The sequence below is a fragment of the Spermophilus citellus genome (genome assembly GCF_964194105.1).
Source record: "Spermophilus citellus genome assembly, chromosome: 8".
NCBI lineage: Eukaryota > Metazoa > Chordata > Mammalia > Rodentia > Sciuridae > Spermophilus > Spermophilus citellus.
Genome location: NC_138189.1, coordinates 1,348,618 through 1,361,492, shown reverse-complemented (window position 1 = coordinate 1,361,492; position 12,875 = coordinate 1,348,618). Strand labels below are relative to the sequence as shown.

Sequence of the window (12,875 nt, the reverse complement as noted above, 5' to 3'; positions counted from 1 at the left end):
TCAACACAGTCCCACAGCAAATAAGTGAGGAGAGGGCCTTTGAAATTTTTTTAATACAAAAATACTCATACACAATTTTCCAAACACAACTTTCCACTTTAAATGCTATTTTTCCCCCAACTGGCAATTCTCAAATCTATATTTCAGTATATTCCCCCCAAAATTTCAAGTTTTAAAGTCTAACTATCAAACCTGGTGATAGCACCCAGTGTTCCTAGAAGGAACCTGCACCTGCATGAAGCTCAGACACCGACAGGCACACTTCACTGAGGGTTGGTTCATTCTGACGCGGCATCTCATGGCTCGACAGGCCACAGTGGCACCATGACGCCAACAGACAGTGCTCTACTCCACCAAGTCACCAGCTACACCTCTCACAGATGAAAATACTTGCAACTGACAACTGTTTGTGTACTTTAATTAAGACGACACATTTCTTGAATCCTTGAAAATAAGGTGGTTCTAAAATACAGGCACTGTACACATCATGGCTCAGGTGTCATGATAAAACATCTCAGAGGCCTCAAGAGCACCAACCTGTGTGCGCCCTGGGACCCAGGGAGGCCCGGGAGGCATCACGGGGAAAAGGAGGGCTGTCCCCAAGGATGGACAGCTGGATCCTCTCTACTTTCATGCAAGACACACTTCCCCACAAGTGACCACACAATGGTGGGGCACCCCTGTCCTCACAGGCCAGTGCTGGCATGGGCAGGCACCAGGTTTGCACATGTGAGCTGCCTATGCATGGGGGTGTGCACAGGGCAGGTCGAGGCTGACTCCTGATGCCAAGAATACTGGGGCATCCGGCTGATTTCCATATTGTACTTCACATTAACAAGAAAGAACTGAAGCTGATGTCTGGGAAGCCATCAAATCCTCAAAAGCAAATCCTCCCCCAGACTCAGAACGAACTCGGGCAGTTTGGAGCACCAGTCATGGCTACATGCCTGGCCACTATCCCAAGGCCCTGTTTTACTCAGATTTATGAACTGATCTAATAGAGATTCTCAAAGTTAGTGTTATTTGCTCATTGTTTTTTGAAAAGGGGAATCATTTAACATTTTTGTAGCATTTCCTTTAGGAAGCTTGAGTTTAATTTGGAGATATCAAGGTGACTTAAAAATCATAAAACTTCACTGCCAATATAAAAATAAGTTAATCTGTTCCCCAAAGTGCATTGCAAAACCACTTCTCATGTTCGCTCGGCTGGTAGGAAGGTATCTTTTGGACAAGTGACAACACTGGTGGGTACCCATCTGAGGAGCCTGGGGCCTTGTGCTCCAAAGGCTGGGGCCGTGTGCATATGGGGATGCTACGTGGCCTGTCACCGAATAGCCTTCTGAATTCAAGGCATAAAGAGCAGAAAATCTGTGAACCAAATCCAGCATTTTCTGAGGACAGTTTGAGTGGAGTTAGGCCCTAAGTGGAACCCCCAAGGCCTGTCTGGTGGACCTGCTCATGTGGGAGCCACAGCCCACTGCAGAGCTGCTTGTTCTTTTGGTCCTTGATAAGGTTACTTTTGGGGACAATGATTAGAGAAAAGCAAAGGGATGGCTGCCGGTCAGCAAACTTCCTCCCACTGGGCGGTGCTGGGCCAACAGGCCCATACACCTGGTGCCCGAGTGCAGCCATAGCCCTGGAGAGCAGCCAGTCCTGGGTCCACAGGGCAGTAGGACAGCTGCAGGCAAGACCTCTACACAAAGCAGTACCTGCCACCCGTGCACGCCCCCTCCTGCAGGATGCCTGCAGGTTCCCCCTTTCTCATGGTGCTCCATGCTCCCCAGGACAAACAAGAGGCACCCCCAGGAAGGAAGGACCAGGTCTTCCAGAGACAACTTAGTACTCCTCAGCTCTCTCTGTGGGTCTTTCAATAATTAAGAGCCAATTTTATCTCCAGGCCTGACCACCGGAGACCATGTGCTGCTGCTTGTGGTGCCCTTGGAGAGCGTGTGAGAGGAGCGTGGCTAGTGAGCCCACAGAGTAAAGGGAAGGCTCACTCCAGCCACGGAGTCCTGCTGCAGCCCCATGCCCTCAGCAGTCTGGCACACGCCCTGAGTGCATTGCCTCTGAAAGAGAACTCAGGGTCGCATCAGTGAGCACACCTTTCATTTGGTGGTGGTTTGTGAAACAGGTTTAGCAAGAATATATTGAGAATAAAAGCCAGATTAAAAAGAAAAATCCAAATGAAAAAAATATACAAAGTTTTCCCCTCAAATGTGGGTTAGAACCTAGTGTGTTCAGAAAGACCCAAAGGAGAAGTGGCCCACTATGAACACAGGCCAATCCTCGTGACCCGCACATCCACGGCAGGTGTGTTACCAGCATTGGGTTCAAACCCACAGAGAGATGACGGCAGGAGAGCTTGCAACACACCACCACTTCCACGCTCCAGGGGGCCAGCCTGTCACCAGGATGGGAAGGAAGGAAGCATTCCAAGGAAAAATTCACATTAGTACAAAAAAAAAAAAAAAAAAAAAAGCTGTTTCCAAAGAGCAAAATGATCAGAACCATGGTCTGTGGGAACCAGGGCCTGAGTCCCGTCTCCTGAGTGGTGGCAGCGCTGTGCAGAAGCCGAGCGGCGTGGGGCGGAGCAGGGACCCTGCAGAAAACACTACTCTACACGCTTCTGGTGAGATAAAGACATTTCACACACCCATTAATCTTCAATAGCAACTTCAGCCTAACAGAGCCTGGGAGGGAGCACGGACGTCCGCAGGGCCTCAGTGGCCTGGCGCTCTGGGCCAGGCTGGCTTGTCCGACTGTCCAGCTCACGGCTGGGAGGTTGTCAGTGCAGACAGCACAGCTGCGGGTGGCTCAGTGGGGAGGCGCTCCCTCCCTAGGAGGCCTGGACGTCTGTCGTGGCGGCTGCCAGCTGGGTCCCAGGGCGCTGCCATGCTCGCCCTCCCTGCAGGCAGGGCTGGCCACCCCACGCCACCCCTGGATTGGACCATGCCGCCACCTGGCGCTATTTGCCTTCCGTGACCCTCCGCCAACACCTCCTTTTCCTCCTCTTCCCCTTGGACTTGGTGGGCTCTGGAAAGTGTTTCTCAGTCTCGGCACTCCTGCCCGACTCTGCCCCCAAGTCATGCTCACAGCAGTAGGGCCGCCCATCCGGGGTGGAGCGGAAGGCTGTCCCGTCCTGGTGCTCCTTACAGAAAGAATTGGGGCAGAAGTGGCAGAACGAGGTAGAAGGCTTGCCACACACGTCACAGTGATGCCAGGGGCACTCCCACTTCCCTGCAACAAAGCACAGCAAAGCACAGCGTCAGCAACAGGAGGGACAGCCGCACACCAGGTCTTCAGGGCTCATGTGCATGGGTCTGAGCCCAGAGGCTCATGCATGTGCTCCACCACTGAGCCCCCTTACTTTCTTACAAGAGAAATAAGTTGCCCGTGATGGCCTCAAACTTGCGATGGATCGGGAGCTCCTGCCTCCGCCTCTCAAGTAGTGGGGATCACAGGTGTGTACCATCAAATCCAGGCTGAAAGGATTTCTAAAGCTGTCCAGTCAAGGGGCTGGGGCTCAGTGGGAGAGCACTTGTCTCACATGTGTGAGGCACTGGGTTGTATTCTCAGCACCACATATAAGTAAATGAATAAAACAAAGGTCTACCAACAACTTAAAATATTAAAAACAAAACTGTCCAGTCAAATGCATGCAAGTTAGCACAGGACACTGTTTTTGTCCAACTGCCAAAGAAAGGCTGCTACTACGCATACCAGGGCCTGGAGCATGGGGGCCACCAGTGGACCAGGAGGCAGCTCCCTGCGGTGAGCCGTGCCTGGTCTCCCACCCTGCGCCCTCCCTGCTCTGCAGCTGCCTGTTCAAAGGGCATCTTCTGCCCGGACACTGGCCTTTCTGGCATTAAACTGAAAAGAACTTTAGGTTAAGGGTAGCTATCACATCCACTGCAAATATTTCTCTCTCTCTTTGTCCCTCAGGTGCAAGAGGGTCTCTTAATCTCTTCTGAAACCACAGCAGTTTCACCCTGATGCTGGCACTCGCTTTGAAATAGCAGGGGTGGCAGGAGACAGGCCCACTTCATCTTCCTCCAAATGACCATGTGGTCCATGCACTCCCAGCAGCTCCTCCTGGTGCACCGGGTCACTGGGGAGTGTCCCCACACATCCTGGTAGGGACTAAGGTATGGTGCAGCCAGGCCAAGGATGCCGTACAACTCAGGAGGCCAGAGGAGCTGAGGCTGCTGCAGTGGACTCTTGGCACACACGAGGGAGGGCACCACTCCCAGGTGGGCTCCAGGACTTCCCTGTGGGGCTCTGGCAGGACCTCTGGACCGAGACAGTCACCACCCAAATGACCAAACTATTACTGGACAGACAAGGCCCATTCAGCAGAGAAGAGGTCCAGTGAGAGCAGCATCCCTGGATGGGCACCTACCGAAGGGCCGCTTGCCCAGGCCCAAGCAGCCCAGGTGATAAGCCTTGGTGCACAGCTTGCGGTCACACAGCACCAGTTGGCCACCGTCACCACAGCGGAAGCACTCGTCCTCAGACCGCCTCTTTCCTTCCCCCTTGGCTCTGCGCCGCCTCGTTTTCTTCTTGGTCTTCTTGCCCTTTTCCTCTGCAGAAAGGGATGCTGAGGTCTAGAGTCAGAAAGGAGTACAGTCCACTTAGAAGAGCCACATGCCTGGGGCAGAGCGCTTGCCCCAGGCCCATCCCCAGCACCCAGGAAGAGAGAAACCAGAGGACTGTGCAGACTCCAAGAGGAAGTAGTGAATCAAAGAGCCCCCGAGGGGTGGGGCCGCGGGGCCATGGGGCCGTCCTGGAACTCTGAAGACACTCAGGTCGCCTGCAGAGGGGGCGGCCCACACCCAGACAAGCTCTCCCACTCACAGGCCCATCTGGCCCACTGCCAAGAGCTCGGACAAGAATAAGCCCAGTGCTGTTGGCAGCCTCCAGGAATGACATGCAGCCCCAGCTGGACTGGCTGATGGGGCGCAGGGCCCCAGGCTCGCCTGCGGGAGAAGAGGGAGAACCCAGAGCCCAGGCTGCCCCTGTGAAGGGAACGGGTGAGGGCAGCAGCAATCCAAAAGCTGGGCTCAGGCCAGGTTCTGCACAGTTGGGAAGAAGTGACTGCCCGACCAGTGTCCTGCAGCCTCTTTCTGCAGCCTCAGAAAGTGGCCTTGCTGGAAGCAGGGTTGCTGCAGACGCAGCTGGGGTGAGGTCCCACTGGAGCGGGGTCCTGCGTGGAGCACAGCTGGTGACAAGGTGATGGGCCAGGCCAGGCCCTGGGTTCTGTGCCCAGCACCACAATAAAGGTGGGAGGTCTGGACACAGCCACACCTGGGGGAGGAGGCCGGCTGATGCCTGTGCAGGCCAAGGAGGGCTGTGGCCACCACCAGGAGCTGGCAAGGCCCGAGACAGCCCTTCCCACGGAGCTCTGAGGTGCTGTGGCCCTGCCCATGCCCTGTACCCAGCCATCTGGCCGTCATCACCTGTGGGGTGTTTGGCTGCAACAGCCATAGCACAAGCCTCAGCCCACAGCACAAGCCCCTTCAAAGAGAATGCTGTCCCCTGAAGGCATACCTGTGACAGTAAGGCCACCAGCAGCTAAGAAGTACCTGGGCTTCATGGAAGGAAGTCACAAAGACCTTACCTTTGGTCTGTCCCCAAGGAATCCACTGCAATTGGAGGCTCCACACCGACAGACTGTTTTCTCGTTGCCCAGACAGTCGAGGTTGTAATTAAAAGTCAGTTCTGTCCCTGTGAGGAGAGAAGACACAGCACACTGCAGAGCCCCCCGCCCCAGCAGTGCAAGGGGCCACAGCCAGTCTGCAGGGTCCCCGGCCATTCTCATATCTACACTGCACCACTGAGGTCTACGAAACAGACGATCAAAACAAGTCTTCAGCTCACCATCTCCCACCCCCCCACAGCCTGCGCCCAGCCACCACTTCTGCCTACACAACCAGGAGTGCCCACGCCGTCCCCAAGTACCCGCAGGGATGTCGCACACAGCAAACAGGCCCACTCGCGTGTCACCATTCACGGTCCACTTGAGGGTCTCACAGTTGGGCTGGCAGCTGTGGTTCATAAATCGAGAATAGTTTCCTTTGGGGCCAGCATCAATTATACGATCCTACAGGGTAAAAAAAAAAAACAAAAAAAAAAAAAACAAGCTGAGCGGATGGCTCCACTCTGAGCAACTGCTACCTTCTTAATGGGAACTCTCGCGGTCCTAAGTGAGGCTGGACTAGTTCCAGTTGTGCTGGCAGCTGTGGTGTCCTGCGTCTGTGGGACACCCCAAACCAGTCCTGATTCTCTCGCTCACAGAGGGTGGGTTGGAACGACTCAGAGGAGTGTGCTCAGCAAGCACAGCGCAAAGGGAAGCCAGCCCACGCCTGCACCACCTTGCACAAGGACATGCACAAGGACATGCACAAGCTGCAGGGGCATGAGCATCACTGCCAGGCAGCAGCCAGACTGCCCAACCAAGCACAGGCCAAGCACAAAGCCAGGCCAACTGCACAGATAAAGAGGCATCTGTTGAGGCAGCGGGCCAGGGACTGACGGCATCCACAAGAGCCGAACGCTGGCTAGTGAGGGAGGGACAGCATGGATGGCTTTGAGAAAGCACTCTCACAGAAGCCCTGGAAATCAGAAATACAAGCTCACTGTGGCCCTGGGAATTATCTCACTGAAACCCAGGCTCCCATGGCAAGAGGGTAATGGCATCTACCTATAGTGGCCCACTCTGGAGAGACACCTCTGCCCAAAAGCAGGGAGGACAGACAGCCGCTCAGACTCCAGCTGCATACCATGGCAACAGCTAGACCAACTGCACAACAGGGTCCCTGTTCTGTCAGAGGTACCTAAGAGGCACAATTCTGAGCTGGTGCAAATGGGGATGAGTAGATGTCCACAGATGTCCACAGAGGCCCACTGACCCACGTCGAGGGCCCAAGAGCTCTGTGCAGAGGAGGCACAGCCCTAGGTACCTCTCCAGGGGACCCTGTTGCTCTCTCACCCCTAACAATCTAGCCACACTGGTTGTTCCTTTAAAAACAGAAAGCTAGGCACAGAGGTGCACACCTGCAATCCCAGTGACTCAGGAGGCTGAGGCAGGAGGATTTCAAGTTCCAGGCCAGCCTCAGCAACTTAGTGAGACCCTAAGCAACTTAGCAAGACCTGTCTCAAAAACAAAAATAGAAATAAGATCAGAACATAGATGCTCACTATACAAGATGTAACAACCTTGTACAGCAAAACTCTAGCCTGAGTTTCTGGGTCCTTCCCATAGCTGCAAGGTGTTCAGGACGTTCCTTGACAGGCAGGCATGGAGCCATCCGCCCGCCCACGGTGAACTATTAGGCTCTCTACTGTGCTGATGCTGAGGTCCCTGGGGCTCACCTACCACCCAGGCTTGGGGCACTCAGGCTCCCCCCACCAGGCTCTAGACGGTGAAAGGCCTCAGGCAGGGGGCAGAACCTGGCCATGCACATCACAGCTCAGTGCAGGGCTCAGCACTGTCTCCTCCTTCGCACCTGTGCTTTACTTATCTGAAGACACTGTCCATTCAAAACATCAGACCTTTCGCAGATGACCCTCATCACAGGGCACCTCTCCACAAAATTCTCGAATCTCAGCCAGGACCCCTGGCTGCACTCGTGCAGGCTTTGCCCAGCACCCTGACCCAGCTTTCCCTGCCCCTCAGTGCATCTGAAACATACAGGTGCAGTGTGAGGAGGCACCTGCACTTGCTAAGTGGACGGCCCTGGGCCAGGGCCTGGTCTCCCACAGCCACCTGCCATGCAGTGGAGAGCTCCAAGACCCCCCAGGACACGCCCTTCAGCTGCAAGGCAAGGGTCCAAGGCCCACTTCCATGTGGACTCAGAGTTACCTTCTTAAAGGGAACTCTCTCGGTCCTAAGTGAGGCTGGACTCGCGTCAGTTGTGCTGGCAGCTGTGATGTCCTGCATCTGTGGGACACCCCAAACCAATCCTGATTCTCTCGCTCACAGAGGGTGGGTTGGAACGACTTAGAGGAGTGAGCCCAGCAAGCACGGGGCAAAGGGAAGCCATCACCGAGGTCATGAAGTGCCCACAGTGGAGACCCTGTGACCCTGCGCTCTGACCACGCCGTCCTACTACCTGGCCCACAGTGAGACCCTGAGGATGCTTCCACACACACCACTCCCGTGGCTCTGCTTGGCTTCCCCACACTGCCTATGCTGCCCGCCCCCATCAGCATCCTCAGTCCACCACGAGGTCAGGGACGGTGCCCACCCCACCCCCTCCCCGCTCTACACCACTCTTGTCAGCAGCACTCCCCCAAAGCCCCCCTCCACTCTGAAGCATGCTTGGAGCTTCAGGACAGCAGGACCCCCCCCATGGAGACGCAGCCCAAGACCCCCCCTCACGACTCTGAAGCCCACATGAATGGGGGGGGTCTTCCTGCACAGCCTGCCTCTGGAGAAGGTGAGCACATGACCAGGGCAGTCATGGCCCCACATGTAGACATTCTGGACAGAGGGATGGGTCAGAGTGGGAGAGCCTAAGAGTTTAGCACACTGCACAGAATGGCTGGCGACGACCCACGTGGGTCATTTCTGGAATTTTCTTGGACTGTTTTCAGTTACCTTACTGCAGGAAGCGAGACGACACTAGGGATCAGGGCACTGCTGTCCATGACCGGGGAGTCCTGACCCAGTGAGGGCAGCACCTCGAGACCTGTGTGCCTGGTCTCTCCACGTCAGGACTCACTGGACAACAGTAAATCCACCAGCTATGTCAGTTCATCATCTTCGATTCCCCAAGTGCCACCAACTCTGCTTGGAAGTTGTGACCGTGGCAACTGCAAGCTCTTTATTCCACTTCAGTCTCAATCACAAAACTCCATACTCCCAAACCACACAGCACATGCTGTACAATGACACACAGGCCACACGAAGGCCACGAGCCAGGGAGGCCACAGGATTTAGAGGCAGCACCAAGGGCAGAGGCCCAGAGTCCGGGGTGGGGTTTTGAGCAGTCGCAGCTCTTGAGAAAGGGTCTGGACAGCACTTTCCTAGGACCTGATGAGCGACTCCAGGGAGTCAGAACTCCCCTGGGGTCCCTGGCACTACAGGTGGGGGGCTGCCAGTATAAGGAGTCCTGCCAGAGTTGCCCTCCTTTTATGGGTCCTGGAAGAGCTGGAGGCCCATCCACTGGTCTGGGGTCTCCCTCGTGTTCAAAGACCTGACTTCTTTGGTGTTAAGGTATCTGCTGTCTGTGTCCTAAGACCGAGGAACTCTGTGGCTGGTGCCATAGCTCTGCAGACAAGATGCCCCCAGCCGCTCTGGCAGAAAAGCCTGGACAGAGCCAGTCAGAGCAGGAGAGCCCACTCACACCAGTCCTGCTGCTGCAACTGCCCCTTGTCCTCCTAGGTACTGGGTACTCACCCTTCAGTGGCTGCTTCAGGAAGGGTTCAGCCTGCACTGTTTCTGACATTCAACCTACTTCTCTGCAGATGTGATGCTCAAGTCGCACGAGGCTGAACTGTGTCCAGGCAGTGGACGTTGTGTCCCATTCCTGAACACCGAGGCGGTTTCGAGAAGCCTCTGCAAGGTCTCACTCTCTGAGTCTCATAAGCCGCTGAATTTCACATCTAACTACCAAAGGGGTCTCTGTTCAACCCTGCGATTAAGCTCTCCATGTTGACGGTACTGGACTGACTTCCCTGGAACACCAAACTCCACTTCTCAAGTCCAACTCTCCTCTCTTCCTTTATTACTTGGGCTAAGTCCTGTTTGTGGCCAGCTGTGTGTCTGAAGTGAGGAGGTCAGCAGGCCACCAAATGCCAGACAAGAGCTGTCCTCGAGTGCTCGGGCTGCCCACACCAAGCCCGTCTGTGGTGCCTGCCACGTGCTCGGTTTCCGGCTCCAATTGGGGCATCCTGCAGGCTTTTCTGCCCCCCACTTTCCTGTCGGTGCACTACAGTTATACCTAACGGTGGACCTGTCACTACAGACTGGTACACGCACAGAGTGCAACAGTACCATCTGCAGGTTTTTTTTGTTTTGTTTTGTTTTGTTTTTTACCCTGCTCAAATCCTGGTAAGTTTCATCAAGAAAATGATGTATGTTCCAGACTCCTGAAACCCTCTCCTCACACCACCCCTCCACTCCATCTATAGACTTCTCTACTTTTGTGTGGGGGGTTTTGTTGTTTTTTTTTTTTGTTTTTGTTTTTTTTGCAGTAGGATTGAACCCAAGGGCACTAAACCACTGAGTCACATCCCCAGCCATGAGTGTGTGTGTGTGTGTGTGTGTGTGTGTGTGTGAGAGAGAGAGAGAGAGAGTGAGAGAGAGAGAGAGAGAGAGAGACAGAGAAAGAGAGAGAGACAGAGAGACAGAGAGACAGAGTGAGAGGTGTGTCCATAAAAAGGGTTATGGGCATGCAGCCCCTTTTATTTTTTGAGACACAGTCACTAAGTTGCTAAGGCTGGTGTCAGACTTGCAACCCTCCTGCCGTGCCTCTGAGTTGCTGGGACTAAGGAGTGCACACCACACTTGGCTCTAGAGACAGTTTTAAGTAGTCATTCTAAAGGCCTTGTCTAGGGGCTGGACTTGTGACTCAGTGGCAGAGCGCTTGCCTCGCACATGTGAGGCACTAGGTTCGATCCTCAGCACCACATAAAAATGAATAAACAAAATAGATACTGCATCTGTCTATAACTAAAAAATATTTTTAAAAAAGACCTTGTCTAGACATCTGCCAATGGGTTTTTTTTTTTTTTAGAGAGTTCCCATTGGTTTATTTTTTCCTTGAAACGGGCCATACTTCCCTGGTTCTCTGCAGGCCTCGTGATTTCCTAAAGTGGACATCCCAGTCTTCATTACACGGCAACTCTGGAAATCAGACTCTCCTTGTTCCCCCAAGTGGCTGTTTGTTGTCAGTGTGTTTTGTTTAGTGTGTTGTGCGCTGTGTCTGTGTCAAGGGTGGCCTGGGTCTCCCAGGTCATTGTCGAGCCTGCACTTATCCCTGGGAGGATGCGGGAACTCTCTGTGCTGCTAGTTCTGAACGTCCTGGTCTCTGATATCTGACTCCCTGAAGGGAAAAGAGAAGAGGAAGGCGGGGAGGGCAGCAGGCGGAGGGCTGAGCAGAGGAGCAAGGGCAGCAGGCGCCACCCTCTCCTCTTCGAGGTGTCCAGGACAGGGTCCTTGCTGCCAGACAGGCCTCCTGAATCAGTCAGACGCAGCCATGATGTGAGACACACTGTGAATGACCAGGCTGTTGCGTTTCCTCTGAAAACCAGGTGGAAGTGGACAAGAGCCCTGCCAACATGCGTGCAGAGGGTGTGACCGTGAGCAGGACCTTAGGAGTTGCCTGGTGAGGTCCTTCAGCCTGAGAAGGGAGGCGGGCCAGGCAGTCCCTGGCATATACTAACAGCCCTGCCCTAGGCTGTGGGGACCACCCAAGAGCACTCCCATCTCCTCCCCCTGCTGGTGATGCCCCTGAAGAGCTGGCTGCAGGTCACCTCAGAAATTGCTCACTTAGAGCAGCAACTGTACGAATTCTGACGGCACCCTTTAAGGGAGTTTGAGTGTTAGTATTTGTGTGTTCTGTTTTGGTTTTGGGTAGTTGTCGATGGACAGTATGCCTTTGTTTATTTCGATGTGTTGCTGAGGATCTAACCCAGTGCCTCCCACACGCTAGGCAAGCCCTCTGCCACTGATCTACAGCCACAGCCCGAGCGTCAGTTTTAATAGACATCTCCCAAGCAACACGAGTCATTAAGGCTGCTCTAGGGATACATGCAGCTGCCGCCACAGGCTGGAGGTGGGCACTAGAAAGCTGGTACTCTGCTGAGACCTGAAACTGACACAGAATTCACACCATTTACCACCCAGGCCCTTCCCTGGAAGCTGCAGGCCCTCGAGAGTCCACAGTGGCCACACCAGGCAGCTCCTCGGTGAAGATCCTGCTCACAGTCACACCCTCTGCACACGTGTTGGCAGGGCTTGTGTCCACTTCCACCTGGTTTTCAGAGGAAACGCACCAGTCTGGTCATTCGGAGCATATCTCACATCATGGCTGCATCTTTGCTCCAGCCCCTTCTTCCAGGTCAAGTCCACCATGAATGATTTCAGTTCTTCTCCATGTGTGACTTGGCCTTTCCTACTACACTCCTGTCATTGAAATTCAGACTCTGAAATTTAGTAAGGCACAGGCCTACAGTTTTAATTTCTTAATTTCTTTTTTTTTTATATTTATTTTTTTTAGCTGTAGGTGGACATAATATCTTTTTTTTTATTTTTATGTGGTGCTGAGAATCGAACCCAGTGCCTCACGCATGCTAGGCAAGCGCGCTACCACTTGAGCCACTTGTAGCCACATCCCCAGACCTACAGTTTTAATTCCTAACAAAATAATCTTCCCTCAAAACACACCAAATAAAAGGCTATCTGCTGCCTTTTGGGACAAATTTTTTTTTTATATTTATTTTGTAGTTATAGTTGGACACAATTCCTTTATTTCACTTATCTATTTTTATATGGTGCTCAGGATCGAACCCAGAACCTCGTGTGTGTGAGGTGAGCACTCTACCACTGAGCCACAACCCCAGCCCCGTTTTTGGGACAAATTTATTGAACCCTTTCTTAGCACTGTGGCTACCAGGCCTCTGAGCAAGGCCTTGTCGCTGGTCCCAGGGGAGGCCTCAACAAGTGCTGAGAACCTGGAGGAGGAAGGGCTACCCGCCTCTCCAGTCCCAGGACCCACAGATTTTTCAACCAACTTTTTTGTTTTAAAATTTTTAACCCTACATAAAAAAGAAATAGCACAGTGCCCCTGTGCACCTACTCTCACACGCAGTACGACATTTTACTCTGCTTGCTTTCTCTCAACTCTTACACGTGAGCCCGGACATAAACA

The 12,875-nt window shown here is 53.6% G+C and overlaps 1 protein-coding gene across 5 annotated transcripts in view; it reads right to left on the bottom strand.

Annotated features, from left to right (window-relative positions):
- Window positions 1–35: 35 nt before the first annotated feature.
- NSD2 (nuclear receptor binding SET domain protein 2) overlaps window positions 36–12,875 on the bottom strand; it is a 79,004-nt gene continuing 66,164 nt past the window's right edge. For 2 of the 5 annotated variants that reach the window (XM_081304579.1, XM_081304580.1), the window contains exons 19-22: window positions 5,959–6,100; window positions 5,618–5,724; window positions 4,400–4,604; window positions 36–3,237 (exon numbers count right to left, since the gene is read on the bottom strand). In XM_081304579.1, the coding sequence (XP_081160705.1) occupies window positions 2,966–3,237; window positions 4,400–4,604; window positions 5,618–5,724; window positions 5,959–6,100 (726 nt within the window). In that variant the 3' untranslated portion in view covers window positions 36–2,965. The other 3 variants (XM_081304581.1, XM_081304582.1, XR_014023329.1) reach the window with 3 other exon arrangements.